General features: G+C 48.7%; 1 protein-coding gene across 1 annotated transcript in view; it reads left to right on the top strand.

Moving 5' to 3' along the window:
• The first annotated feature begins 5729 nt into the window (after nt 1-5729).
• The window catches only part of LOC105570232 (serine/threonine-protein kinase minibrain), a 30696-nt gene continuing 9538 nt past the window's right edge, over nt 5730-26887 (top strand). The window contains exon 1 of the mRNA XM_012027287.1: nt 5730-5837. Within this exon, the coding sequence (XP_011882677.1) occupies nt 5739-5837 (99 nt within the window). The 5' untranslated portion in view covers nt 5730-5738. The remainder of the gene's footprint in view (nt 5838-26887) is intronic.

The raw sequence follows: 26887 nt of genomic DNA, 5'->3' as shown, positions 1-26887 counted from the left end.
ATTTTTAAAACTAAAAAAAGGATATAAAGTAAGTTGAACCGAGATTAAAGTTAACCTGCATTGGTAGAAACGGGCATAAGTCAAATACAAAAGTTGCTTAATTCTTCATTTGCTACGTAACGATGTATTCGGTCACTTTCCATTGCTTTCCATTTTTATTCGACTTTGCAAGGCGCAGACGCTCGCACGGTTTAATTGATTTACATTTCACGTTCACGTGAGCCGCGAGTCAAGTCGCGTTTCTAGGTAAACACGAGTTCGTATAAAAATACTCCATAATATTGTACTTTGAAATATTGCGAGAGACATATAAGCATTCTGCTCGCTTACATCTACCGTTGCTTATTCATTCGCTCGTTTGTTTGTACACTCAACCATTCACTCGTTGTCTCAGTTACATGTTCGATCTATGGCGCATTGATTCGCTCGTGCCAGTCATGGTACATTCTTTCCTCGTCATTTCATTAACTAAATGCGACAAATGAAGCACGCGGTGTAACTTTATCCGCACGGACGTGTTATTTTCTCAGCTCGTTAAGTTTCATCGCGTCGCACTATTGTCGTAAGCCGCACGAGTAAGCGCTCGTCGAAGAAATATTGGGATAATCTAATTTCTCTTATTTGTTTTTATTATAACAGTTGTTTTTTTTTTAATTTTTGTGCCGAAGCAACTGATATATCCAGAAACACAAATGATATGATACGCCGCGCGGTATTGGGTGGCCGATATCGAAAACGCACGCAGTTAATGAAACTTCTTTTTCGTCGGCTTTATTCAATCTATATGCAAAAACAATTAAATTGCTTCCGGAGTGTATTTCATTGCGCGCGCTCTTTGTCCTTCCTCTCTCCACTCGAGGGGCTTTTCAAGGAGGCATTCAAGGTACGACTGAGCGGAACACCCACTCTGCTATTTACTGTCGGACCTACCGAAAGAGGAAATTCGTTTGTTGTCGGTGGCGCGTATAAGCCGACGTATTTAAAAATCGCGAAAATAAATGTATTTCTTGTTAAAAATGGGAGAAGCAAGTGTATGTGAGGTTTTCTTTTTTCGGGCATGATTTCGCGAAACGTTTACGTCCCACGTGAAGAGGGAAGAAAGGAAAATAAATCGCGAACAAGCCGAGTAACTTGGAGCCACGTTACGGCCGCGCTAAAAAGGCTAAAAGGGCGAGACGTAGGTGGTCCTAGAAGGGTGCTGTTTCACGTAGCACCAAGCGGCCGGCGTTAAGCCGGTTCGGCTAACAGGGTCGTTAAAATGACAGTAAATGCTTCAGCGGGTGCCGAAGCGGACGACGGGCGACGAGGAGTCATACGTCAAAATTAACGACCGCCTGCCGCCGCCCCGGTTCCCCGCATGGAGCACGCTTCGTCCTTTCTTGTTAATTATCGACACTTCTCTCTCTCTCTCTCTCGCGCTCTTTGTCCAACTTCCGCAAGATTTAGGAAGATTTCGTTCCCCAATCTGCTTTAGAGGCCCGCTCGATCTTCTCGGAAGCGCGAAACAATAAACGTCGGCTTTTCCCGTTTCTTCTCCACGGGCGCGGTGGCTCTTGCAGCTTAAGAGGATCCCGCAGCCGTTCTGTATTACCGACAGAATTACCATTTTCGTATAGTTATAACCTTTCGTCGTATTAAATTCATGGAATCAAAAATGCTTGCGTACAATTACAGGATATGGCATTAATGATCCCAGGAAACTCCGATTTTATACAAGAAATGAGTAAAAACTTCCAAATTCATATATCGATCACATATGTATTCTTGTAGACAAACTGTCACTCCGTCATACTTGTGCTTCGTATAAAAATTTTACAACTTGTACTCGCATTCAACTGAGTTCCCTAGGATTCGATGACATGTAGAATTACTGTGAAACCCTCTAAATTGGGATTAGACGTTTAAAATAAGAGTATAGTTAGTATGAAACTTTCGTGTTTATGTGTGGGTGTGACGTGTCAGTGTAGGTGTGTCGGTGTGGTTATGTTCGGCTGCGTTCGGAAACACATCATCCGAGTCCCCCCCTATGTAGAAGCAACTACAAGAGAGGAATTTTGAAAACGATCTTAAATATAAGATTTGGCTATGAACAAGCCGTAGTGTGCACTCAGTGCGCACAATTTCTGCCAACGAAAAACGATATAGAGCATATTCCAATGAGACTCGTCGGATACGCCAACGCGCCCTCATGTATCTCCTCTCTTGTAGTTGTTTCTACATAGGGGGGACTCGGATGATGTGTTTCCGAACGGAGCCACGGCGAATCAGCTGATAGGGGATCCTCTTAATTGCCGGAGCGAGATTGATTTGGCAACGACGACAATTGAGATAACGTCCGGGACACTTTTGTTCGCGCTTACGTTAATATTGCTCGACATTGCAATAAACATAATCTTCGCGCAGCGCGAAGCGACTGTCAAGTGTGAACGCAGTTGCGTCTCTCGTGGAGGCGAGGCGCGGGGCGCTTTTTCATCGGCCGGAAAGAAAAGGTAGAGGAAAGGGCCGCGCGCGAGGTTGGTCCGCCGGCGGAATTGTTAATTATCGAATGCTTCCGCATTTGCGCGCTTTTGTTCTCACCTCTCCTGCCCGCAAGTGTTCGTCCTCGCCGCGAAGAGCGCCCGAGAGCGCCTTAAGGAGCTCTCGTTTCAACGGCTGATGAAAATACTCAAGTGAAACCGCCGGCACGCGCCGGGGCGCCCGGGGAGAAGAAATCGAGCATACGGATACCGTCTTTCGAAGCGCGTGTCACACTCTGGTTCGCTTTCGATTGTATCGCGCCTGTACCGCTACTAATATTATAGTAATAATTACTATAAAAACGACATTCCTGACTTATTTTACTCTACAATTGTAGTTTCAAATACTGCATCTTTTTCTATCGGTGTGATTTTACCGTATCTCATTTATTTAACTTAAATCAATTTTTTTTTCTGGGTCCTCTTCCACGCGCGTGTAATTTCTAACGCTGCACGAGAAACTGTCCCTTCTTTTATGACGTTGAGGGGTGGAGTCTCCGAGGTCCCCGCCGACGAATATTTTTCCGCGAACGTCGAATCGGTCAATGCGAAAAGCTCTATTCCCGCGCACCTTCTCGCTCTACGGAGAAAGGGTCCGTTGCAGATTGCCTCGGCGAGGCTACTGTCTATTTCCGCGGCGGATCGTTATAGAAACAATCAACGCGGGTTTCCTCAGCACGCATTGCTTCTTTGAACGTATCGCAATTCCCCGTCCGGTCGTGATTCATTCGTACGTATTACTTTTCGCGGAAGGAGTTGCCGCAAATCGCCGCCGTCCGCCCTTTTCCCGCGACCTTCTGCGCCTCGTCGTCGCGATTCTGCCCCTCTGTTACTGAAAAAGTAACGCCGTCCCCCGACGTGCCAGTCCGCGGGCAGGATCTTGATCTTTTCGGGAGATTCATCGAAACAAATGCGATTGTATTATTAAAAGAGACAGCTTGATTAGCTTGAGAAAAAACTCTATTAGAGAGACGGTAACTTATCATGGGCCACAAAAGAGTTGGATTTAACGTACCCTGGTATTATTACGGGATTATCCGGGAGTAATTTCAACAAAACCGATTCTGTTTGCGGAGGAACGGCGGCGGTTTTAATCGCGTATTCATTCGCGGACACGCGACTCCGCGAAATTTTTCTGATGCTAATTACGTTCGCGGCTTTACCGCCGACCGTAAAAAGGAGCTTAGAACCAAATGATCTTCCTCGGTGAAAGGGATATCCTACCGATTGTCGTTTTACTCTCCACGAGCATTGTTTTAAATTAAGAGCTAATACAATTGTTAATTGCTACAATTAAAAATACGGAATACCGAGCGATGTAAAATATGCGCAAAATTATTGCATGGTGTATAATTGTAGCAAGACCGCGCATTACTTACGACATATTCGTCGATCATTGTCTTACGTTTGTGTTTGATATCGTACACGTGTTTTTGTTAATTGAATAGTTTTTAATTGCAAGCGTTTACGTAATTTTAAATTAAGATGACGTCTATATTGTTATTATTATAGTATGACGAATTGCTTGTGTGTTCGGGTTAAAAGATAAAGAAGGATAAATAACACGTTACGTGACTAATGATACGTTGCCCATTTAAGATTGATTATTAGCGTAAATAACATTTTTACACGGAGAGAATTTTCTCTTGAAATTTACCCTGAAAATCATGAGACAACATGGCATTTTGAAGAAATTTATGAGAGTTTTTGGAAATTTTACCATACATTTTACTGGTAAAATTTTCCAAAACTAATAAAATTCTTGGAAATGCCATGTTGTCCCACGATTACGTGATTTTCAGGATAAATTTTAAAAGAACGTTCTCTCCGTGTAGATGCACGATAAGAACAAAAGTGACAGCAACGAAAGTGTTTTCAGAAGTAGAAAGATTTCCAATAATTTTTTCTTTACATGCAAGCGAAAAATTGGATTATAGCTTCATGCGAATAACTGTACGCATTTGATCGTAATCAAATTAGTTTTATATTACGCATCGAGTCACATGTCGAATTTATTTGTCACAGCGAGCATAATAATCTTACATCTTAGCGTCGCGACATCGATCAAAACAACTTGCAGCTCGGTTACCTGACGCTCCCTAATTACTACGCGAATCTAATTACCTAATGATAAACTTAACAGATAAACGTCAATATCAGGCAGCAAACATAAATATTGATCATTGACTAAACTCGCGGCCGCGCATCGATTTCTCGCGGTGTGCTGCAAAGCTACGGGGGTTCAATCTTCGCTGCAATTACATTGCAGATTTCATAAATCAATATCGTGCGTATGTGTAAACAATATATACAAATAATTGTACTGAATAATTATCTCTCGCGTATTATATATTTAAATTTGCTTCTTGCGCTTTTAATATTTAATGATTTTATCGTAACATCAGAGATGTCGATTTTTTACCGTTCATTATTTTAATATTTTTCGACAGAAGTTTAATTAAACAAGAACTTGCTAAAGAAAAAAGATGACGAAGCTTCCGATATTCTGTCCAGTTTAGAAGTTTGAAAGATTGACCAGTATTTCTCAATGAATTATACCGCATTGTCCCTTGACAATTAAACTTCGATGTCAGAGCAGCATTCGACTTTGTACGGAATCACTTCCGTTAAATTAAATATTAATATTAGCGAAAATATCAGTTGATCTTGGATTCGAATTGCCGATTCGACAAATAACGGAATCGGGGAAACGTCGATCGAAGGTTGAGGATCAAAAGTCGGGAGTCGCGCCGCGGGTCGCCGAATGATGACGTGTGTGAGAATCGAGAGTCGGGGATCGTGTCGCCGTTGCGTTCAGGACAACCGTGTCCTATCTCGACTCCGACGTGGCATGTCCCGATATAATTTGGTCCAATAGTCGCGTGCGTAGCGGTAAGGAAGCGACGAACAGCATTTAATCGAGCGTGGGCTCGATAGCTCCCTCTCTCGCGCGCGCGTACCCCCGCGATCAAGGCTCGCCCGAAGGCCGAGCGTGCACGCGGGGTGTATCAAAGTGAGTACTCTTCGGCCGTCGCCGTGCATTGATCCGTTTGTCTCCTGATGCTTTCAGTGAGCGGGAGGACGGGGACCGGCGGTGCGCCCCTTTACGGGCGCCTGGTGGCCGAGGAGCCCATGCCCTCCGCGGTATGCAGTGGGGCTGGTGCCGCGGGTGGCGGGGCTGTCGGTGGGGTTCCGCAAGAGACCCCCTCGGACATTCACGCCATGCAGGCCAGGATACCCCACAGGTTTCGCGATCCAGCGACGGCGCCCCTGAGGAAACTCAGCGTCGACCTCATCAAGACCTACAAGCACATCAACGAGGTAAGAGCTCCGTTGTCACGACTTACCTGCGGAAGGCACGGCGGGCTCCCGCCGCGCCGAGGCTGCGCGTTTTCTCCCTCCGCGAATAATCCTTTGGAACGTGTATGAAATTTCTTATATCTTACGTCTACCTTTAAATTTAATCTATGATGTCATGTATATTATTATTGTTATCAATGGTTATCGCGCCAAGAATTTTACGATGCTGTACTCGACAAGGTATTTGAAGCACTTGCGGGTATATATAGGATTCTATCGCGCCGATAGCTTATCAGGCCGCGCCGGTTAATTCTATCTCTCACCCGTGTAAACGTGTTTTTGAAGCAGGTAACGATTCTTACCGAGACAGCGTTCTAAGCTCTCGTCCAAGGTACCGGGACGAGACGTCCGAAAATAAAATTACGGCGTGCGGATATTCGTTCGCCCAGGTATTCCCACGTTTTGTAGGTAGGGCGAGGCTGACGGATTGGAAAATTTTGTTTTCCGGCATTTGTGGCGCTTTTGATAACGAGAAGCCCGCTGGCAGGCCTGTAGATATCTATACACGTATTTAGAGACAAATAGGAAGTAGAATTTCTTATCAAATAGAATAGTGTGAATTTTATCTTGGGTTGTTTGGAAAATCTTGTCTTGTTCAATTTTGTTTTATCGTGTAAAAAATCGATAGCGCTTAAAATTTTCTCTCGTTTCTCACAGTTGAAAAACTAGTTACAGTTTTTCGAATCGAATCTTTCGGATTAAGATCCATCAATCCAGTCGTGATCGTTTTTCTGCCGGAACTTCCTCACATCATTCTTACGCGTTCTCCGTTGGGAGTTGACGTGGTCACCACTTATTGTTGCACTAAATTGATAAGCGATTTGATCGCAATTATCGAACGTAAATAATATCGCGATAAGGCCGAAACGTTACAATTCCGACGTTCGGATTTTCGAACGAAGAGACACACCGTAGCGTTCATTTCAATACAGGGAGAAGCTTTTCATTTGTCAAATATATTCTGGGGAAAGAAGGCAGCAACTCATTTTGGGGCCCACAATTAGTAATCGAATTATTTGGATTGTTCGTAACTCTACTCTGGGAAAAATTTTGACCGTTTTTTTTGGTAGTTAATCAACTTAACATTTCGGTTAGTGCCAATTATCTTTGCGTTACTGAATATCGACAGAACTAATTGAGAGAATTGATTACTTAAAAATCTTTGATATAGATAGAATAGCTAATTGCGGTTTTTAGTTACGCGGGGTAACATTCGTAAAAGATTAGAGTGTTACGAACAATCCAAATAGTAACCCCAAAATGGGTTGCTAACTGTCTTTTTCTCCAGAGTTGGGGTGGGGCCTTTTGTCCGGACTTTTCAATCGAGTTAAACAACCCCGCATTATCCTGATGCAACTTTTACCAATGTAATTGGTAATGCGATTAGTAAAAATATATATTCCGACTGTGCGACATTTCCTTCGAGAGACAAAAGCGGAGATCGCGCCTACGCTAAGGAGAGATGACACAGTTGAGGAAGGACAGAAATCCGCTATCAATCCAAACAGGCAGTTGTTCGAGAAAATGATCTCGGGGATGTACATGGGTGAACTGACGAGGTTGGTTCTCGAGAAGCTGGTGAACGCCGGTCTCCTCTTCGGCGGCAAATGCCCGCCCGATCTCAGAAGGCGCGGCAAGTTCTTCACGAAATACGTCTCCGAGATCGAAAACGATCCGAAGGGGAGGTACATAGGATCGCGAGCATAACGTGGGTGGACACGAGTTCTACAAATTATACGAAAAGCTGCCTGTTACGTGGCCTAACTGTTACCGCTTCGCGGACATTTCGTCTCGGTCTCGTCACGTCGACGGCGGGCGTCGGCACACGGGAAAAAATGCTGTTGAATCAAACAAAATGAAGTCGCTTGAATTAAACGTTAACGTCACGGGCTGCCACAAACATAAATAACTCACTCAATTGTATTTGCTATGGATTTTACTTTTAAGCAGTGAACTAAATATCCAGATTATTAAGACAGCAATCTGACGTATTTCATTTATTAATACCGATGTTGTTTCAACGATTTTATTTCAATTACACTGATCTTGTTGATACATCATTTTTTCCCCGTGCAGGCTCGGCGGAAATCACAGGCGACTTTAAACCGCAACGGCGATAACGCGCGCCGAGTAATCAGTGACACTTAATGCCGAGCCATCTTGCGATCATTCGACTAATTCCTTTCGATTAAACGGCGCTACAGTTGCATACGTACGTTCGAGATCCGCGAGGGAAAACCGGATCAAGCAATCCGCGCGAATCGCCCGCGCTCTTACTCGAGCAGATCGTTCGTTCGCGTTTCCTCGCGGTCGCTTGATCCGAATAACCGGCTGTACGCGAAGGACGATCCGTATTCCCGGCGGACGAATTGTATCCCTTCGAACGCGAGGCGCGCGCGCGTCTCTCGCATCTCGAGCTGATAAAACGCGCGGCGCGCTATCGCGTCGTCGTGCATTTTATCGCGCGCGTTGCGAGAGGCGAGGGTGACGCGTCATCAATCGTTGGGTGATTACGCAGTCCTCTCGCGAGGCGCCGCGATTTATCCATAACGATACGCGCGCGCGATCGATCGGCCGCGATCGAAGTGCAATAAAGCGGGTGGCGGGGGGGTGGGGGGTGAGCGCGGGGGAAGCGCGTCAAGGCTCCCCCGTCGCCGTCGGTATTTACGGCTCGACGACGATATACGGCAATTATGCGGAATGCGAGAGTCCATCGTCGCGGCGGAGCCTCTCTTCGTTGTCGATTCTTGGAATTCCTCGCGGATAAATCATTCACCGATTCAATCGCATTGCGCGAGGCGCGGGCTCGTCACGTGGCCCCCTTCGGTTATTGAACGAGACGGGGCGAGTGGGCGCGCGGCGCGATCGCGGGACGGGGTGGGGGTGGGGGGGGGAGGGCCACTTCTCCAAATTGTCCAAGGTGTTTTGAAAATGGGCCGGCTACGGAGCGCAACGGGGTCGAATGCGTCGCGCGACGCCTTATTGAAGGCAGTTTTAGTAATTTCGAAAAGTGGTAATTTTCCGCCGACCGGGCGTGCTCTTCGAGGTCGTTCCGCGCGTCGATACGGGACGGCCGCCGCGCAGCCAAGGAGGCACCGCGAGCTCCTTTCGCGAAAATTTCGCAATTTTATATTCATGCCGCGTACTAATATCTCTCGGGCTGGGGAGCTCTATTCGCGGCGGGGTCCGTCTGAAATTAATTCAACGCGGCTTTATTACGTCCGGGGGGCGGGGGGGGGGTGAAGGATAGGGGGAGGACTCGGTCGAGGGACCTCTTATTTTTAATTGCGTTACGATTAACGGCAAACCGACGCAATTATTGGCGACAAAGTTACGGGATAATAGCCCGTTTGAAAACTTGGGTGTCGTGCGTTTCCCTCGGTCGGCCGACTCGTCGATCGATCGTCGCGGGAACCCGGTCAAAAACCCGGGTCCCAACAGTGATTGACACGAGATTCGCGCCTGGTAACCCAAGTGGCCGGCCGGAGCCATTAACACGTCCCGAGTGGTAACTGGTAAGTGGTAAGAAGGCCGCGCGAGAAGAAGGGGCGGCTAACGCCGGGGGGGACGGGGGAGAGAAAGATCGACCAGGTGACGGGGAGGGAGAAAGGTGAAAGAAGAAGAAGAAGCGCGTGCCGGAGCCAGGGGGAGGGGGGGGCGGAGTATGGGGCCTGTAGCTCGTATACGGTGCATTCCAGTGGTATGAGGTCCGTCGACGCCGGAATCCTGCATATCCGTGGATGCAGGTCGACTAGCTATGCACTTAGGTGCCAGCCGTGCCGACTCCGTGCCGGTCCATGGCGGTGCGGTCTCTCGAGCGGCCGGTTCGCACCGATTATTCGTGGTATCATGAACCCCGGGAAAGAGAGACCGAATATGTTAATCGTCCTCTTTCAGATCCAACGTGGACGCGCGTCTCATCTAGTCGCGGTCGTCCCTATTGTCGCGCCCGGACCTCTCCGTTTCACGTCCTTGGGATCTTCGTTCGCTGCACGGAATCATTTCCCAGCGATTTGACACGCTATACAGAGTCTGCCACGAAAATCCGGACAAAATGGGCACTTTGTCGAAGCAAAATTAAATGCCCGTGCGCCTACAATGACCTACCGCCGAAGTCAAATGAGGCGGGAAATTCAAATTTAAATTTGTCCGGATGCTAGTGGCGGACCCTGCATATCGCGCGTGGAGGTCCGTAGGAAAATGTCGAGCTTCCGAGGTCCTCGCGCGACTCACGAGAGTCTTCGACGTCCTCGGCTCGATTGCCATTGAAACCGATCGTTTTGCCGACCTGAATTATCGGGGCTCCTGCAAAAGTGTCATTATTGAAGAAGGTAAAAATTAATTGGGACCCGCCACGGGGTGATTTTTGCCGCGAACCGCGCGAGGGCGATCTCTCGCCATGAACCTGTTGCTTGTTTCGGCGTTGTAATTTTTATGACGGTGCCGAGGCACGGCGGAGCATGGATAATGACGGATTTAGGCGGACGCTAGAGATTCTGATCTATAATGAACGCGTAATAGTGGAGGGGGCCGCCCAACTACCGTGCGCTATGCGGCGCGCGATGATCGATAAAAACGCAACGATTTACGCCCTAACGTTATGTTTCGAGTCGCTGAATATTTCATACACGGTTATTTCCAGGCAGCGCCACGGTAATACCGCGGCCAGGTATTTACGATCACCCGTGCATTACCGCGATATTTAGCGTTGACCCTCCCCCGCCCCCTTCCGCCCCTCGAGCACATCGTTAAGGAATGCGAACGGAATCTTTTTCCGGTGTCACTGTAATGAGCGTAACGATACGGAGAGCGATTTCTAAGTTAGGAAGTGTCGCGCGGCCTCATACATGTGTGTACTTTATTTACCGTAAGACGATAGAAATTCATTTCTGTCTTGTCTTTCGTTCTTACGAACCGCCTTGGTCAATCCAGGTTTCCCTTTTGTTTTTTCAATGAAGGGAGATGCGTCTGATCGGATGCCATTTAATTCGAAACATCCGCGGGACGAGTGCAAGGGGACGCGAGGTGTCACGGGATTTCGTTAAAGTTGAACCGTAGGTATTTCGCCGCCGCGATCTATCCCGGAGTCAGAATTATCCCTCGTGAACATCGTGCGACGTACGCGGACAAATAGGGAGCACTTCGAATCCCCGACTCGGCGCGCCGAGTCGAAAGCCAATAAAGTCAATTCGCGCGGCGGAGAACAATGGACAAGACCGCGAAATATTTAACATATATACGAGAGAAGCGCGCCGTCTGTCTTCCCGCACCGTAGCCGAGCCCCGGCACTTTGTTTCGCGAGTTTGCGAGATCGAAGCGATGCGCGGAGCTCGTGTTGCGAGACAGACTCGGAAGAGGAGCGAGACGCCGGTAGGAAAATAGTCTGAGAGCTCTCTGTCTCTCTCTTTCTCTCCCTCTCTCTCTCTGTCTCTCTGTCTCTCTGTCTCTCTCCTTTTTTCCTGTCTTTCTCCGTTTCTCTTTCCGCGGTGGTTCTCGGAATCGGCCGATGTCTTTCATCGAAGGGCACGATGCGCCACTCCCTTAAAGTCGCTCTCTCCCTGCAGAATCCGTAATACGTACCATCCTTTGAAAAGTCACCGGAGGAAAATTACGCCGCGAGCCACTTTCGCAAAATGACATTTTAGCTTTATTATCGATCGCGCTCTAATCCTGGCGTGCCATCGCCGTCAAATCCAAATCGTGCACTTGCACAGAAATTATATACACCGGCGGAGTTACATTGATACGCTTCGGCTCACGTGTGAACCATTTATTTTTAAAAGTAGCCGAACCAGCTGAAACCAGTAAAACCGAAATCTTGCCTCGAATCGATATATGGTACACGTGATATACACGTTGAAATTATAATCAAGCCGCGGACGTCCATTTTGTCGGCTATTTTTGAAATATGGTAAGTGGCTCATTTACATGAATTTTCGCTACGTATTAAAATTTATATTCAACATAATGCGCTATTTGACGTCGTTTTAGAGAACATTGCCTGCATTTTTAATACCTTAATAATTTATTTAATTTATTAATAATCGAAAAATTCATATATTTATCCTGAAACAGCAACATTGCGAGACGCGATTGGCTACCGGATCACAGCATATCGAGAAAACTCGGAGAGAGAGAGAAAGAGGAGGGGGGGGGGAGAGAGAAACCGCGTGACTTCCGTAAAAATCGGTTAACACGAGACGCTCGTGGCACTTAAGTTTGCGGCTTCCGGCCGAGGTGCGAGGAATAAGCCTGAATTATACTCGCACTATTTTGGATTTTGCTCCGGTGAGCCGCAACGTGGAATCGGGCAGCGGCGCCGATTAAATTTAAATTCAAACGGCGTTTAAATTTGAAATTAAATCGGTTGCAACCTGACCCGAGGGTCGTGGGTCGAAAGTGCAACCACCGCGCGTCCTTTCAGCGCGCTCGCTGGGCGACTCCTTCCTTACCGCCCGACGCCGGACTCGCCCGTGAGTCGCGCGGAGAAAGAGAAATTATCTACACACGTACGTGCATAGCGACGATAATTCATTAATGAGAAAGAAGGGAAATTTTTCCGACGCTCCTGGAAGCGGTTGCGCCACTTGCAAGAGCGGCGTGTGTTGTTCCGAAAAAGATCGATGTTGCGGGCGTTGACTCGGACGTTCGGCCATTGACACATTTTCGTCTTACGTCGCGAGGTGGCAATTTGCAGAATAAACGTCGCATCGTGCCCGCGACGTACACGATGAAGAAGAGGGAGAGGGAAGGAGGGGAGGAAAGAGTAAGAGAGCTTCGTGAGACCATAGGTCGCGCGTTTAAGTTAAGGGACGGCAACGAGCGAGGAATCGAATCCCATCGCTCGAGGCGCTCGTCACAAGTCAGAATAGCTTCGCGAATAATTAAAGACGACCCAGATGCCGTCCGCTCGTCCCGTGTGTACGTACGTAATGCCCCGCGCTGTACACTGGAGGCTGCGCTGGGGGAGGAGACTCGTTCGAACCCGGTGCGGTTGCACCGACGAGAGAGCCCCGTCGACCCGCGGGATTTCATTCTAATGACACCCTTACGCGATATCTGTGGAGCACAGGGCCTGATACAAACTATCGGGAGCTATTTACCGCGGCGGAAAACGTTAGAGACGGAAAGAGGATCATCATGCTTAAAGCCAACGGCACACGATACTATTTTTCTTACTGAATTGCTTGCGAGAGCCAGTCTCAGGGTGCAGAGATTTTAGATCAGGTGACTCAGGGCTAAAGCCAACGGCACACGATACTATTTTCCCTCCTGGATGGCTTACGGGAGTCAGTCAGGGTGCAGAGGTTTTAGATCAGGTGACTCAGGGCTAAAGCCAACGGCACACGATACTATTTCTCCTCCTGGATTGCACACGAGAGCCAATCAGGATTTAGCTTCAAGTCACCTCATCTAAAACTCTGCATCCTTATTGGTGCTCGTAAGCAATCCGGTAGGAAAAATAGTATCGTGAGCCGTTGGCTTAAATCCCGATTGATTCTCGTAAACAATCAAGTAGGAAAAATAGTATCGTGTGCCGTTGCCTTAAATCCCGATTGACTCTCGTAAGCAATCCAGTAGGAAAAATAGTATTGTATGCCGTTGGTTTAAGAAATGCGTTGGAAGATATGTTCTGCGTTAAGGCTCGGTTTTATGCGTATCGCATAGCGCAACAGCGAGAGGGAGGTCGGGAAGCCGCCACCACTTTTGAAGGTGCTTTCTCATCTTCTACGAAGTCCTTGGCGATGTTTAGCCTGCTTCGGCGGTGTGCGTGCGTGTGTTCGCTCGCGTCATAATGCGGGAGAGATATTCAAGGACTCGGACCGAGTGCCGAAAGAAGATGCGGGAATCGGGTTGAGTCTGCGTGAGATTAAAGGCTCCGTATAGAGAATTAGCGGCCGCGCTTCAACAACGCCGTAACCAGTCATTTTTGCACCCGAAACGAAACCGCCCGCCTTCTCGCAGACTTCTTCTACACGGAGAGATTTTTTTCGTAAACTTTATCATGAACATCATGTAATCGTGGAACAACGTGGCATTTTGAAGAATTTTATGAGTTTTTTGAAATTTTATCATACGTTTTACTAGTAGAACGTATGATAAAATTTCAGAAAACTCTCGTAAAATTCTTCACAATGCCACGTTGTCCCACGATTACATGATTTTCAGTGTAAATTTTAAAAGAAAATTCTCTCCGTGCACCTTCGCAGAGAATCTTGCAAATTTTCTTATTCATCGCTTCCGACAGTGGAACAAAACGTTCTCTTTTAATTGGTTATTAACTGTAGCTTCTTTAGCTTGCAGGCAATTCGAGGATGTGAAAGTTGACATTCAATCGAAGCGGGGGAACTCCATTCACTTGCTTTTTGGAAACGATACTTTGGAATAAATAGACGAATATTGAATGGTTGTATACCGAGTAATGGCGTTGAATAATTTAACTGGCGAACAGTTTCATTAACATCTCCCTATTTTAATCTCGCGTAACATTGTTTTCAATAATGTATATAAATATATAAATGGAGAGCAACAATTGTAACGGCGATCTAATTATTGATTACGCCATAAATTATTTTAAAATAATATTTCTCTGTAATTTCCGCGAGAAATGGAATTTGCGAGATACATCACTCGCGAAGCTCGCGAGTGTTTAGCGTGATCTCGAGAGACGCAATAGGGACTCGTAAAAAATTGAGTCGGCGATGCAATATTCCCGTCTTAAATAGAGCGAGAAGGGAATCGAGAATTTTTGCAATTTCTCCGCCGGTCGCGGCTGAGCGATCGCTCATTTAAGAACAACGCACAACGCCCGCGCTATCCGTCTTAATTCATATATTAAATACACATTCCTCTCCGCCGCGAGTAATCCTCAATGGCGTCGTATCTAAATTTCAATATGTACTTAATCCTATCTCGCGATTCGCTCGTTTTATCGTTCGAAAGGGCGTCTCGTCCGCGAGAGCTCTTCCCGCCATTGCATAAAGTACCCGATAAGAAAGTGTAAAGAACATAAAAAACACACTGACTCTATTTAATTATATAATGAATATATTCTGCTTTTGCGCAATAAACAATACGAGCGAGATATACGCGGAAAACGTTCTGAGCTGTCTCTATGAATAACAAGTCGCACACCCAGAAAAAAAGATCTGTTTAGGTTAAACAAATGAGATACGTTGAAATTATGTTTCTTTGAATGTACTGAATTTTTATTTACCAAAACACTTACTAGATGTGAAGAAATAGATATGAATTCTCTTAGAAATTCCAGGGTTAAGTCAACCGCCCACGACACTATTTTTCCTACTGGATTGCTTACGAGAGCCAATCAGAATTTAGCTTCACGTCACCGGATCTAAAACTCGGCGTCCTTTATTGGTTCTCGCAAGCAACCCAGTAAGAAAAATAGTATTGTGTGCCGTTGGCTCTTTAATCAAATTTTGGTTACGGTAAGGAAATCCTTTCTTTGAAATTAAATAAAAGCCTAGCCAGGTCGAAATTCATATGAACTTTTTCCCGGGTGTACGTAGTCACGATAAAAACGCCGTCTGGCAGAACAAGAAGCCGGAATCCTCGAGCGAGAGGCTCGGGGCGAGAAACGCGAGGACAAGTTCCGGAAAATCGTATGCGATCGTCGTATACGCTGTTCAAAGTGAAACGCGAGAGAGGGAGAGAGAAGGCGCGATCTCCGGGAACCTGCGTCACCCGCGTGAAATTCGACGTAAGTAGGTTACAATAAAGTCTCGCCGGTGTCCGCCGATGAGCTTGATGTGCAACTAAGCGTTACGCGTTTTACGGCGAGGAGTAAACGCGCGTCCGAGGGGAACGGGGGGGAGGGGCCCGGGACTCCCTCCTTCCCCTCCGTGTTCGCGGCTGCTTTCTTGCTTCGTGTCGCCTGCCTGTGAAAGTCCGCCCTGATTTTACCCGATCTCGCCTCGAATCCTCCCGCCGAATTCCGCGACGGCGGTCTCGTCGTCCTCCTCACAAAGGGACGGCGAATACAGTTAGTCCGTTTAGTTTCCAAGCCCCCCCCCCCCCGCCGTCCGCGTGACCGATTCTCGGCCTTGTCGACCTTGAAACTTCGATCTACTCTCCAGTCGTCCACGTGGACGATCGAAAAACGAAGAAGGGCCGGCGAAACTTTCGTCTCTTCCAAAGATTCCTCCGAAGTACAAAGAAGATACAGCCCGGGGATGCGGCTGTGTCTTCTCTCTCGTTTCGTAGAGTCTCACTCGAGCGGTTTATTTTGGAAAAACACTCTTGCAGGAATTGTTTATAGGTATTTTTTTTCTTCGTACAAACGGGATGCAACGACTTTCGGCGTCGAAGTATCGCCCATCGCGGCTGCTCGTAAGGTACCGTTTAATCTAAGGTTCGGTTTCACCAACGTCGCTTAACTTTAATCTTAGCTTAATTCATCTTTTGCCTTTGTCCAACTGTTCGTTCAGAAAGAGACGAACAATAAATAAAACCGAGATTGAAGTTAAGCGACGTTGGTGGGCCTAAGGCCCGGTTTCACCAAACGTCGTTTAACTCTAATCTCAGTTTAATTCAGTTTGTCTCTTTCTGAAGTAACGGTCGGAAGGAGACAGAGAACGGATTGAACTAAGCTTAAAGTTAAGCGACGTCGGTGGGCCTAGGGCCCAGTTTCATCAAACGTCGTTTAACTATAATCTCAGTTTAATTCACGTTTGTCACTTTCTCAAGTAACAGTCGGATAAAGACAAAGAATGAAGTAAGCTAAGCTTAAAGTTAACGTCGGTGAAATCGGGCCTAAATCGAGATCCATCGCGATTTGAGGTGTCTCTCAATGGCGGAGCCGGTCGGCCCCGAAATTCCAAGTGTCGAACAAAAGGAAGGTAAATGATAACGCCGCTCCAGATTACCTCTCGCGATCCCTCTCTTTTTACCGCCCCCTTCCCGAATCTACTCGCGGCGCTAATTAGAGGCGACGGCCGAGTTTATTTTTCGAGGATGCGCCGCGGTCAGTGGTGCACGCGCGTTAGACGCGTTGCCGCGCGAAATAAATCATACAGCTGCGGCAACCGCGGCGAAAGGCGGTGGGGGAGGAGGAAGAGGAGGCGGGAGAAGAGGAGAAGAAGGCTTTAATTTATCACGCGCCGCTCTCGCGGTCGCTATGATAAATTAAAGCTCGCTCGCGCTCAGATTTTCAAAATCCGCCCCGAGACGACGCGAAAAGGAGACGCTTTCGCTCGCGCGCGCGCGCAATAATTACCCACGCGGAATTACCTACAACTTCTAAACCATTGTCCATTCTGATCTCGTCCGACAGTAATTTCGCTCTCGAGCGGATTAAGCACGACGCGGCGCGGCGCGACGCCGAGACTTGTCTCTCGCGCTTTGCCTGTCTGTCTGCCTGCCCGTCTGTCTTTTTCTCCTCGCGCCTCTCCCTTCTTCCTGGCCGTTCCTCTATTGGCTCTCTGTCGTCTGGCTGTGCCGAAACTTTCCGTTGACCGTTGCTCAAGCCTGGTGACTCAGAAGCGGCCGCGGTGCCGCAGGCCCGAGTTAATATTCCTCAGCGCCCCGCGACGAGCTCGATTCTGCATCTCCGCTCTTTAAAAGTCAATCAGTGGATTATCACTGAAAACAGTCAACACTGATTTACAGTTTTTCAGTAAACTTATAACTGCAAATCAGTGACTATTCACTGTTTTCAGCGATAACCCACTGATTTATCTTTAGAGAGCAGTTTGTTCGAACGGTGATTTTAAATTGCTATTTTAAAGAAAAATCTTTCTCAAAAGTTTCAAGAAGAGTTTCTCACCGTGTCTCTCGCATTTCACTTACGGTACAATCGCGTGAAAACTTCTAATTCTACTCTCTCTCTAAAGCTCAATCAGTGGACAATCACTGGAAATAGCGAACAGTCACCGATTCGCCGTTGGTATACTTATAACTGTGAACCAGTGGCTATTCACTGTTTTCAATGATAATCCCTTGATTGACTTTTAGAGAGCATCCTCGATATATGTACATAGAAAGTACAGCGACTCGCTAATTTCTAATACGAGTAGCGCAAACGCGATCTTCTGCTCCCCGAGATCCGTTTGAAAAATCCGAGGTGCCACCTTGCGCGGCCCCAAACAATTGTGATTCTCCTGGTCTTTAAGAGTCAATCGGTGAATACTCACTGTTTTCAGTGACAATTCACCGATTAACTTTCGGAGAGTGTGATTCGACGAGCGGATCGTTCGCGGGTAGCCAAGTTGTACGATGGTTCATCAGTCACGACGACGACGACGGGACGTGTCTCGCGCGTGACATCGGCGAGGCCTCGTCTCGCGGCCGTGTCTCGGTTCGCGAAGAGAAGGCAAGAAGTGGCACGGCACAGGCGACGCGACGCTCCGGAAGGTCGCAAAACGGCCGTCGCCGCCTGGCTCTCTCGCTCGTTTCGTCTGTCACTTCATTCATGACTCGGCTGATCACGTCCCTTCTATCTACCTCTCGCCCCTCCCCCGCCTTCCCGCGTCCGCTTCCTCTTCCCTCTCCTTCCAGGGTCGGAGCGCGGCGCGAAGTCGCCGGGCGGTCGTTCCGGACGCTGTTCCGTTAACCCCTTCGCGGAACACCGGAAAGATATTCCACGGTGGCCATATGTAGGATATCCCGCCGTCTACAATCCGCCTTCGTACGTATCGACGTACGAATTAGGCGATACTGAACTACGGAGTTCGCCCGCGGTAGCCGACGACGTAACGTTGTTACGAAGCCGTACGGTTCGCCGGCAGCCTCGAAGAAACGACGAAATTAACGATACGCGACATTTTTACTGCTCTCGCGTCGGGGTCTGGCGGAGAGGAGAGTGGGGGGACGGCAAGCCGAAACGCTTCTCATCGACGACTTGTTGAACATAATGAAAGTACGAGAAGAGTAAGAGCGAGGCGTCCGCTACTTTCCACCAGACGATGCTCTCATTCGGAGTCATTTTCTCGCGATTGCCGGGAGAAATTAATTTTCCGCAACTCCTCGGCGTTACGTGCCGCGATAAATGGACCGCGAATACAAGTCTGCCCCACGCGCGTTTCTCGATCGCGCGTTTCCCGCAAGAGCCAGTAAGGCTGGATTCAGACTGAACGCGATGAGCGATGAGCGACGAGCGATTATCCAATGGGCGAACAGGTTACATGGGAAAGCTGTACGCCCATTGGATATCGCTCGTCGCTCATCGCTCATCGCGTTCAGTCTGAATCCAGCCTAAGGCTGCAGAGCTCGAGATCAGGTGACTTAAGGCTGGAGCCTGATTGGCTCTCGCGAGCAATCCAGCGGGCAAATTGGTATCGTGTGCCGCTGGCTTCGATCGCGGCCCATGAGCAACTTGTTCTCTCGTTTCCGGCTGTTTGTCAAGAATATCGGTTATTCCTCGGGAGGAGAGATTTGAGGGGGCTAAGACCCCGAGGAATCTAAATTGTAATCACGCGAGAACAGGTGCTTCCCCTAAGGCCCGCGTCCACGATGCTAGAACTTGGTCCAGTTCTGGTTTCGAGAAATGCGTAGCCAATCAGCTTGCGGCTGTTCCATAAAAGCTGCGCGTCGATTGGCTACGCATTTCCCGGGACTTGGACCAAGTTCTAGCATCGTGGACTTCAGACCTTGGCGTCTTGTCTTATCGAAGTGTATGGGTATCGAGATATTTTGGGTCGGCCCTGCCCTCCTCTTATCTATCTTATCAGCTCCTTCCGACTTCCCCCCCCCCCCCGCTCCCTCTTTCTTCCATCTCTTCCTCTCTCGATCTCCTCTGTCTCTCCGTCTCTCGTTCACTCGCATTCTCCGAATCCCGAGATCGCACCGGCATTCGTCTCTCGGCGAGGTGGATATTCATAACGGCGTCAGACAGTCGTCCGATGACGTGGCGTTTCTCGTCGTTTCTCCCCCTTCCTCTTCCTTTCTCCATTCTCCTTCGATGGCTCTCCCGCGGCAAAAAATATACGTGCCATCATCCCGCGACGACGTTGCCTTGCACTTGGATGCCTATAGATGGTCCATCCGCGCGGGAATCCGCCGAAGGGAGCCGAGCGTACAGCGGTTTAATTCGGAATCTGTGGGAGTTTCCGGGGATTCGCGCTCGCAGGTTCAGGACAATCCGCAAATTGAGGAGAACATTTTGACGCGTCGTAAAACAAATAATACGACGGAAGGAAACTAAACGGCAACTTTGCTAGGACCTGTTCGGGGCAAGACGTACATCATTTATCGATAAATATTACGCAGACGACGAACGATTTTCCTCATTGAGGCGAGCGAAACTGAACTCTGCGAGCCTCATCCGCACGCACATCATAAACAAACTCGTAAAATCAGAACGGAACGAACGGGAGGGGAACCCTCTTCCTTCGCGTCTGCCGAGCTACGTGCGTAGCGTCACTCGAGGATGAATCTCGAGCAACACTTTCGAGAGATCTGCATATTAATTCTACAAGGATAGACTTGGCGGAGTTAAATCAGGTTGCTCCGCGAGAGCTTCTCCAGGGGTAGCCTCTCCACGGAAATCGCGGGCGCTGCCGAGATACTTTTCGCGCTATCACGGAAGTCACCGGCCCGATCCCCGCGGCATCTTAATTCGCCCGCGATATGTGCGTCGGCCGAATAATTCCTCGTAGCTTCCGCCGCGCGTCGCAAAAGCCACAGTGTAACTAGTATGCCCACTCTCTGTCGGTCCTTTGATCTTTGCGTCTCGATCACGTGGTATTTCGCCATGTTTTTGGTATAAAATCCAGCACCGTATCAATTGCTGGAAGGGATCCTGGTTATTAGTGCCGTAACCACAGAAGGGTTGTACAAAAGTAGCATATAAATATTCCGTTTTCAGCATAAGATCTTGTGAGTAATATCACTGCGATTTTCAGTTCTGCAAATCAGTGACTGTTCACTGTTTTCAGTGATAATCTACCGATTGACTTTTAGAGAGTAATAAAATTATTAATCATCAATGAAAATCAAATCAAACTGTCACACTAATTTCGCGCTACCACACATAACAACATCCGTCTCATTGGTTCCACAAAAAAAATGGCGGATGCGCAGAAAGGATCGACGCAGAACGAAACAAATGACAGAGTGGACATACTAGTTATACGAGTACTATGGCAAAAGCTGTGTCCTCTTCGGCACGCGAGCGCATCCGGTACAGAGTTCTCTCTCTCTCTCTCTCTCTCTTGTTCTCTAAAAAAAATAAAAATCGCCGTGTTAAATACTCAAGGTGTTCGCGGGCAATTTTGTTTTATTCGCAGAGAAAGGTAGCGAGCGGAAAAATGAAGGTGGAATGCGAAGCTAACTGTCGTGTGACGTCGCTCGCGCTGGAATTTATGCCGACTCGTCATCGTCCAGTCAGCTGACGATGCGATCGCGCTCGTGCCGGCTCCTCGGCCGCGAGTCCGGCTTTCTAGCCTCCCAGCAACGACGGGTGCGACGCACCCGCGGCTATATTCCGCCGCTGTGTATGCCGATCCGATGCGTGAAGCGCGAATTTATAAATAACTCGCCGAGACCCCCTTTCGCGAACAAAAGTCGCCAAGTCGTACGCAAAAGCGGAAGTTCATTAAGCGGGAAAGGCGGGAAAAGCGTTTCGCTCGAGCAGAAAGAGAGGGAGAGAGAGAGAGATTGGAGCCGCGTTTTCCACGTCGTCGCCCGCGAACGCGTGGACTCGACAATGGAAACGATACCGATGTTCAATAATACCTTAATGAATCATTTCCATGCGCGCGCGGTCGAGGAGAGTTTGCGGATTTTCTGCTGAAAGAGCGGACTCTCGGCCGTCCACGTTTCCGGAATAATTGCGAGTGAAAACTCTAACATTTCGTTTTTTTAGAGATCTAGAAGAAGTAAACATTGCGTGCCCTCTTCAGGGTGCGTTTTTGCGCCGCCGTTAAATATTTTCAGCCGCATTTGTGGAATTTTGAACGGCCCTAAACCGTCCTCAGACGCCAGAGACGCCTGGTGTCTCGCGCCTCCGTTCGTCCCCGTCTCTTCGTGTCTTCGGTTTTTAATATTCCCGACTGCGTCCCCGCGCGGAAATCTCGTCGCGAGGGCGTATCAAAGAGTGTTGTTCGTACATCGCAATTAACTTCTCCCGGGCGGGGAGGAGGGGGTCCCCGGCGAGATGATTTAATCCGGCTCCGTATTTCCCTCGTATTTGTTTAAGGACCCTTTGAGATTCCTCAACGCGAAAATCCACTTAGCGAGACTCGTTTGCGATACAAACACGCAAAAAAAACGCGCTAACTGGCGGCGCCGGGGAACGGGTTTTCGAAGCGGGCCGATAGCTTCGTCGCCAGGAAGAGAGCTAAGTGAGGGGATTCATAGCGGGATTATTCCTTACACACCGGGACCGGCAGCGTGCGGGCTTGTGTGAGGTCCCCTTCGACCTTAACCCTTTACGGTACCCTAATCCGTTCGACGATCTTTTTCGGCAAGTCGAACTCTCGTCCGCTCGCGATCGCGCCGGCCGCGGTTCCTTTCCGCAGAGAGGCTCTCCGGTAAAGCGAGTACAGGGACGTCCCGTCGCTACGTTTAACGGGCAATCTCTCGGTTAATTTGAAAATCGATTTTTCCACCGCGAAAATACCCGCCTCTCTCTCTCGCTCGCTCGCTCGCTCGCTCTCCTCCTTCGTCGCTCGGCGCTCGCAGTGGTCCTGCTTTTGGCGAAGCTGATGGTGAACGCACCGTATGGGGGCCGGTCTCATGCACTCGCGCATAGCAACAGAATCGAGAAAGAGGGTGACCGTGCGCGAGGAAGGATGGCGCGAGAGGAGAGGGGAGGAGAGAGAGGGAGAGGGAGATATCAGAGGCCACACACGGTCGTCGCGCGGAGCTTCTTTCACCTCGGTTCTTCACTTTTGCGTCTTTCGTTCCATTGTTTTGATTAACGCCAGAGAGCACTGTATACTCATTTTTCACGATTTCTCTAGCAACATTATTATTATAGACGATTTATATGACGTCAAGTGAATTCGATCTGTGCATATCACTTGCATCATTGTAATCGCAAAAATCCATGTTCTCCTCTAACATCCGTGTATTTCGATAACATCGGCTCATTTAAAGAGAACAATGGTTCCATTTCTAGAAAGAAACCGTTCTCTGTAAAAGATTCGCTGTAGCGTCTCGCTCATGCGTCTCTTCGTGAAATCGGAGCGATTTAAATCCACGAGCGACACAAGTGAGTCGCCGAACAATTGTCAGCCCAAGTTATTGGGCGCGTGTTTAAACGGAGATTCCTTTCCGCGGCGAAGGCAGGCGGAGACGCGAGGTAAAGATCGTCTTCGCCTATTTTCTCTACGCTCCTGTCTCACGCGGTGCACACCGTCGTTAGAAAACACGGGCCGGGCCTCTTACGCGAGATTATTCCGCAAGGCTTGTCCGTTCCTCAAGGCGCTCCGCGCCGATTCCGAGGCTCAGCCTTCGTCGGTTTCTACGTGCGGATCGTCGGGAGGCCATGCACGCTCCATCTAGCGAGTGCCTCGATCAATCCGGCTCGCGCGGCTTAAAGGGGGGAAACCTTTCCGCACCTGTACACTTTCGCAGGAAGTCTTCGGTCTTTCGTTTTTCGGACGCTCAGCGCCGCGCCGAAGTTTGCGCAGGTGGTTTCTCGACGTCCGCCCCTCCCGTGCACTCGTCCCTCTCTCGCTGTCCCGATTTGCCGCGACATCGGGATATCGTGGAGGGAGAACGAACGGGTGTTTCAATCGAGGGAGAGACGGGGGATGTCAATGACTGCGGGACGACAATGAAATATCGTGGGGTGCGGGGGGATCACTTCTGTATCTTACATCAGTGAAAAGTGAAATGTTAACATTTCTCACGTGTCCCGAAAAGTCCACTCCGAGTTCCAAGTTAAAAAAGAACGTTCATCGCGCGCGTTACTTTTTGGCGGATTATAAATGTTAATTGGCTAACACTGTACTTCACCTTTATGTTTATGTTCTCTTAACGTTAGGTGTGACGTAATAAGCATAGACGGGACAAGTAAACGGCACGAATAGTTGCAGATTAGAACGCAAACTAATACTCACTTTTTAATTGACACGTACATAAAGTGTCAAGTCATTTATGTTAACATAAATATAGCGCGTAAAAATGTCACGAAAATAATAACGTGTCTGTTTTATGTTAATTTTACATTGGAATAATAATCAAATCTTGGTAACGCAAGATAACATTTGAACACACGATTTTTTTTACTGTGTACACTGCGGAAGTGCTAAAAGCTAGTAGCTCTAACCGTCCAGCTTCTAACCGTCCTCCTAGAAAGAGACAAGGCCGCACACTTTTACTATATTGTAAGATACAGAATTGACCCCCAGCTCAGCGAGTTCGCGCCGTCTAATACTGGTCTCCCTCGCTCGCGCCGTCGATCCCGAATCAAACGGTGACGGACGGCGCGGGAAGAAGAATCCGTTCGCCAATTGGCGTAAACGAAGGAAACTGATTCGGGAGACTGAACGACTCGATGCGGGACTCCGTGTGATACAATGGAACGCTGTGCGACACGGGGGACTGGGAAAATTAACGGGTAAATTGTGATACGTCCGCGCTGGACCCGGTCGAACTCCAGGATCCCCCTCGGAGATCTCGCTTATCCCTTATTTATGATCCGACAATCCCGGAGACGATCCCCTTCTTGCCTCGATTGTCTTGTCGATCGCGACGAATTACAGATGAACTGGCGCGGACGAAAAGGAGACACGTGACATTGTGGAAATTGAATTAATGGTTCCTTGATCTAGCGCGAAAGCAAGTTGGTATGAAACCGAGGGGGAAACCGCCGAGGGCATTGTGGTGTACAGATTTGCGGCATTACAGTAACAGTAAGATTTCGACCAATCGCGTGGCTCGATTCGTTTATGGCGTTTCCGTCCGTGTGCGAATCGAGCCACGCGATTGGTCGAAATCTTCGGCGTCGTCTATGCATGGAGTAAGCCTGGAATAAAGAGTAGGAGTAACTTCAGCTCTTACGCTCACTTTCTGTGAATCAGAACGCCATCGGCCAGTGTTACGAAGATTTAAAAAATTATGCCTGCATTTTAGTTTCCTTAGACCAAAAGCTAAAAGCTATGGTTCTGTCTTGCTCCTTACTCCAAGCTTACCCCACGTGTTGTAGACGACGCTTTAAGGATCGTCTACAATAGTAAGAAGTAAGAGTAGGAGTAAAGAAATGAATCATTTCCATTTCTTACTCCTACTTCAGCTCTGACGCTTACTCTCGGCGAATTAGAGCACAGTACGACCAGTGCTACAAATATTTAAAAAAATTATGCCTGTACTTTAGCTTTTACACTGAAAGGTGGAGGTTTTCTTACTGCTTACTTCCAATGTAGACGGTCCCTTACTGTTACGTTTTACGGAAAGTGTGTGTGTGTGTGTGTGTGTGTGTGTGTGTGTGTGTGTGTGTGTGTGTGTGTGTGTGTGTGTGTGTGAAGGCCTTTAGAAGGCAAAAGATAAACTCTGAACCGGTGCAGCTAGTTGAGCTACAAAGAACAGACCTAATTTGTCGAAGATTTAAAGTACAGACAAGCCGATGACGAGGCAATAGATATTCATTGGCATTCGAAATAAAAAAAAATCTTGATTTCGAAGCAACGATGTGGGGGCGATCTCTTATGCGCGACAGATCCTCCCTTTATTTTCGCGTACGAATGAGATTAACAATAAATAAATAAAAAAGACGGAACTAATTTGATAAAGTCGCTCCCGTGCAAAGTACCCGCCGAAATAACGCGAAATCGACCGGCTCGCTCACGTGATCCCGTCGTCGCGGGCAACACGAGTCCCCGGATGGAGCTGGAATTATTTTTTCCGACGCGGGCGTATGTGGGGAAAAAAGTTCGACCGGGGAAATACCGCGGCGCGGCGCCGGATGATGGAGGTCCGCGCCGTCGCGCGCGCGAATTAAATTTCCGAGTAACCCATATACCGGCGCGAAATAAGGTCGGCGCTCCCGGTGTATCGCTCCTCCGCGGAGAGGAGGATCCCGCGACCGGCTCAAGTTTTAAGCCCCGCGTCGGGTTACATCGGGATGCCTTTATAAGCGCACGGAAGTTTCGTTCGCGCTCACGCGGGAGTTTTCCTCCGGGGACGCGGGAGGAGGAGGGGACGCAGCTTTGTGCCTGACCCCCGCGAGGGTTTCCGATTTTATCCTCCCCGCGCGGTGGAACCGCCATAAATTAAAAAGGAAGAAACGCCATTTGTGTTCGGAAGCGGTATTTTAAGCGGTTCAATTCACGGGCCAAAGCGAAAAGCGCGCGGTGGACGCGTTATTTGAAAATCGCGAGAGGCCACCGTTTATCTTCATCCGCCAGCGAGAGAAAGAGGGGGATGAGAGGTGGGTCCGCCATAAATTAAAACAATGAAATGCGTGGTTTAGAAATGATATTTTAAGCAGCCGTATTTGTGGACCAGCGGCAAAAATAGAGTGGGCGCTATTTAAAAACCCGTGAAAGTGATATACCGATCGGTTGCGTTTCCCGGGGAGGACTGGCGTAAATCACCAGGGGGGACGTTACGATGTTTGAAAAACCGTTTAAGTTCCTGCCCCGACGAGGGAACGTGACCGACGCCTCGCGAGCTCGTAAAGATAACGTCGTCGGGACTTTTCGACGGTATTTAATGCCGGCGATTTATCGCGCGGGGGTCCCATCGGCGGATTCCCGATTTTCCGCAAAGTTCTCACGGAGCTCCCGGAACGAGAACTGATCGCGCTGTTGCGCGACGCTAAGGTCCCAGGCGTTTCCGCTCCCGCGTCCACGTGGCTCTTGTCATCGCGGCGAACCGGTGTCCGTCCGGTATTCTTTCTGTAAATCGAGCGCCGTCCGGTCGACGTCAAAAGTAAGCGGTCCGGCGTGCGCGCGCGCGTCGGCGATTCCGCGCTTCCGGGGCCGCGGCTCAGATTCGGTGCGCCCTCCGGGTTCTCCCCCCGTTCGCGCGAAAGTGTCGGCGTGAGTTCATTAGCCGCGCCGCCGCCGCCACCGCCGCCACCGCCGCCGCCGCCGCCGCCGCCG

Source organism: Vollenhovia emeryi, unplaced genomic scaffold (genome assembly GCF_000949405.1).
Source record: "Vollenhovia emeryi isolate VEMERY1.0 unplaced genomic scaffold, V.emery_V1.0 DF939121.1, whole genome shotgun sequence".
NCBI classification, from domain to species: domain Eukaryota; kingdom Metazoa; phylum Arthropoda; class Insecta; order Hymenoptera; family Formicidae; genus Vollenhovia; species Vollenhovia emeryi.
Note: the sequence above shows the minus strand (reverse complement) of the source record. Positions and strands in the feature narration are given on the sequence as shown.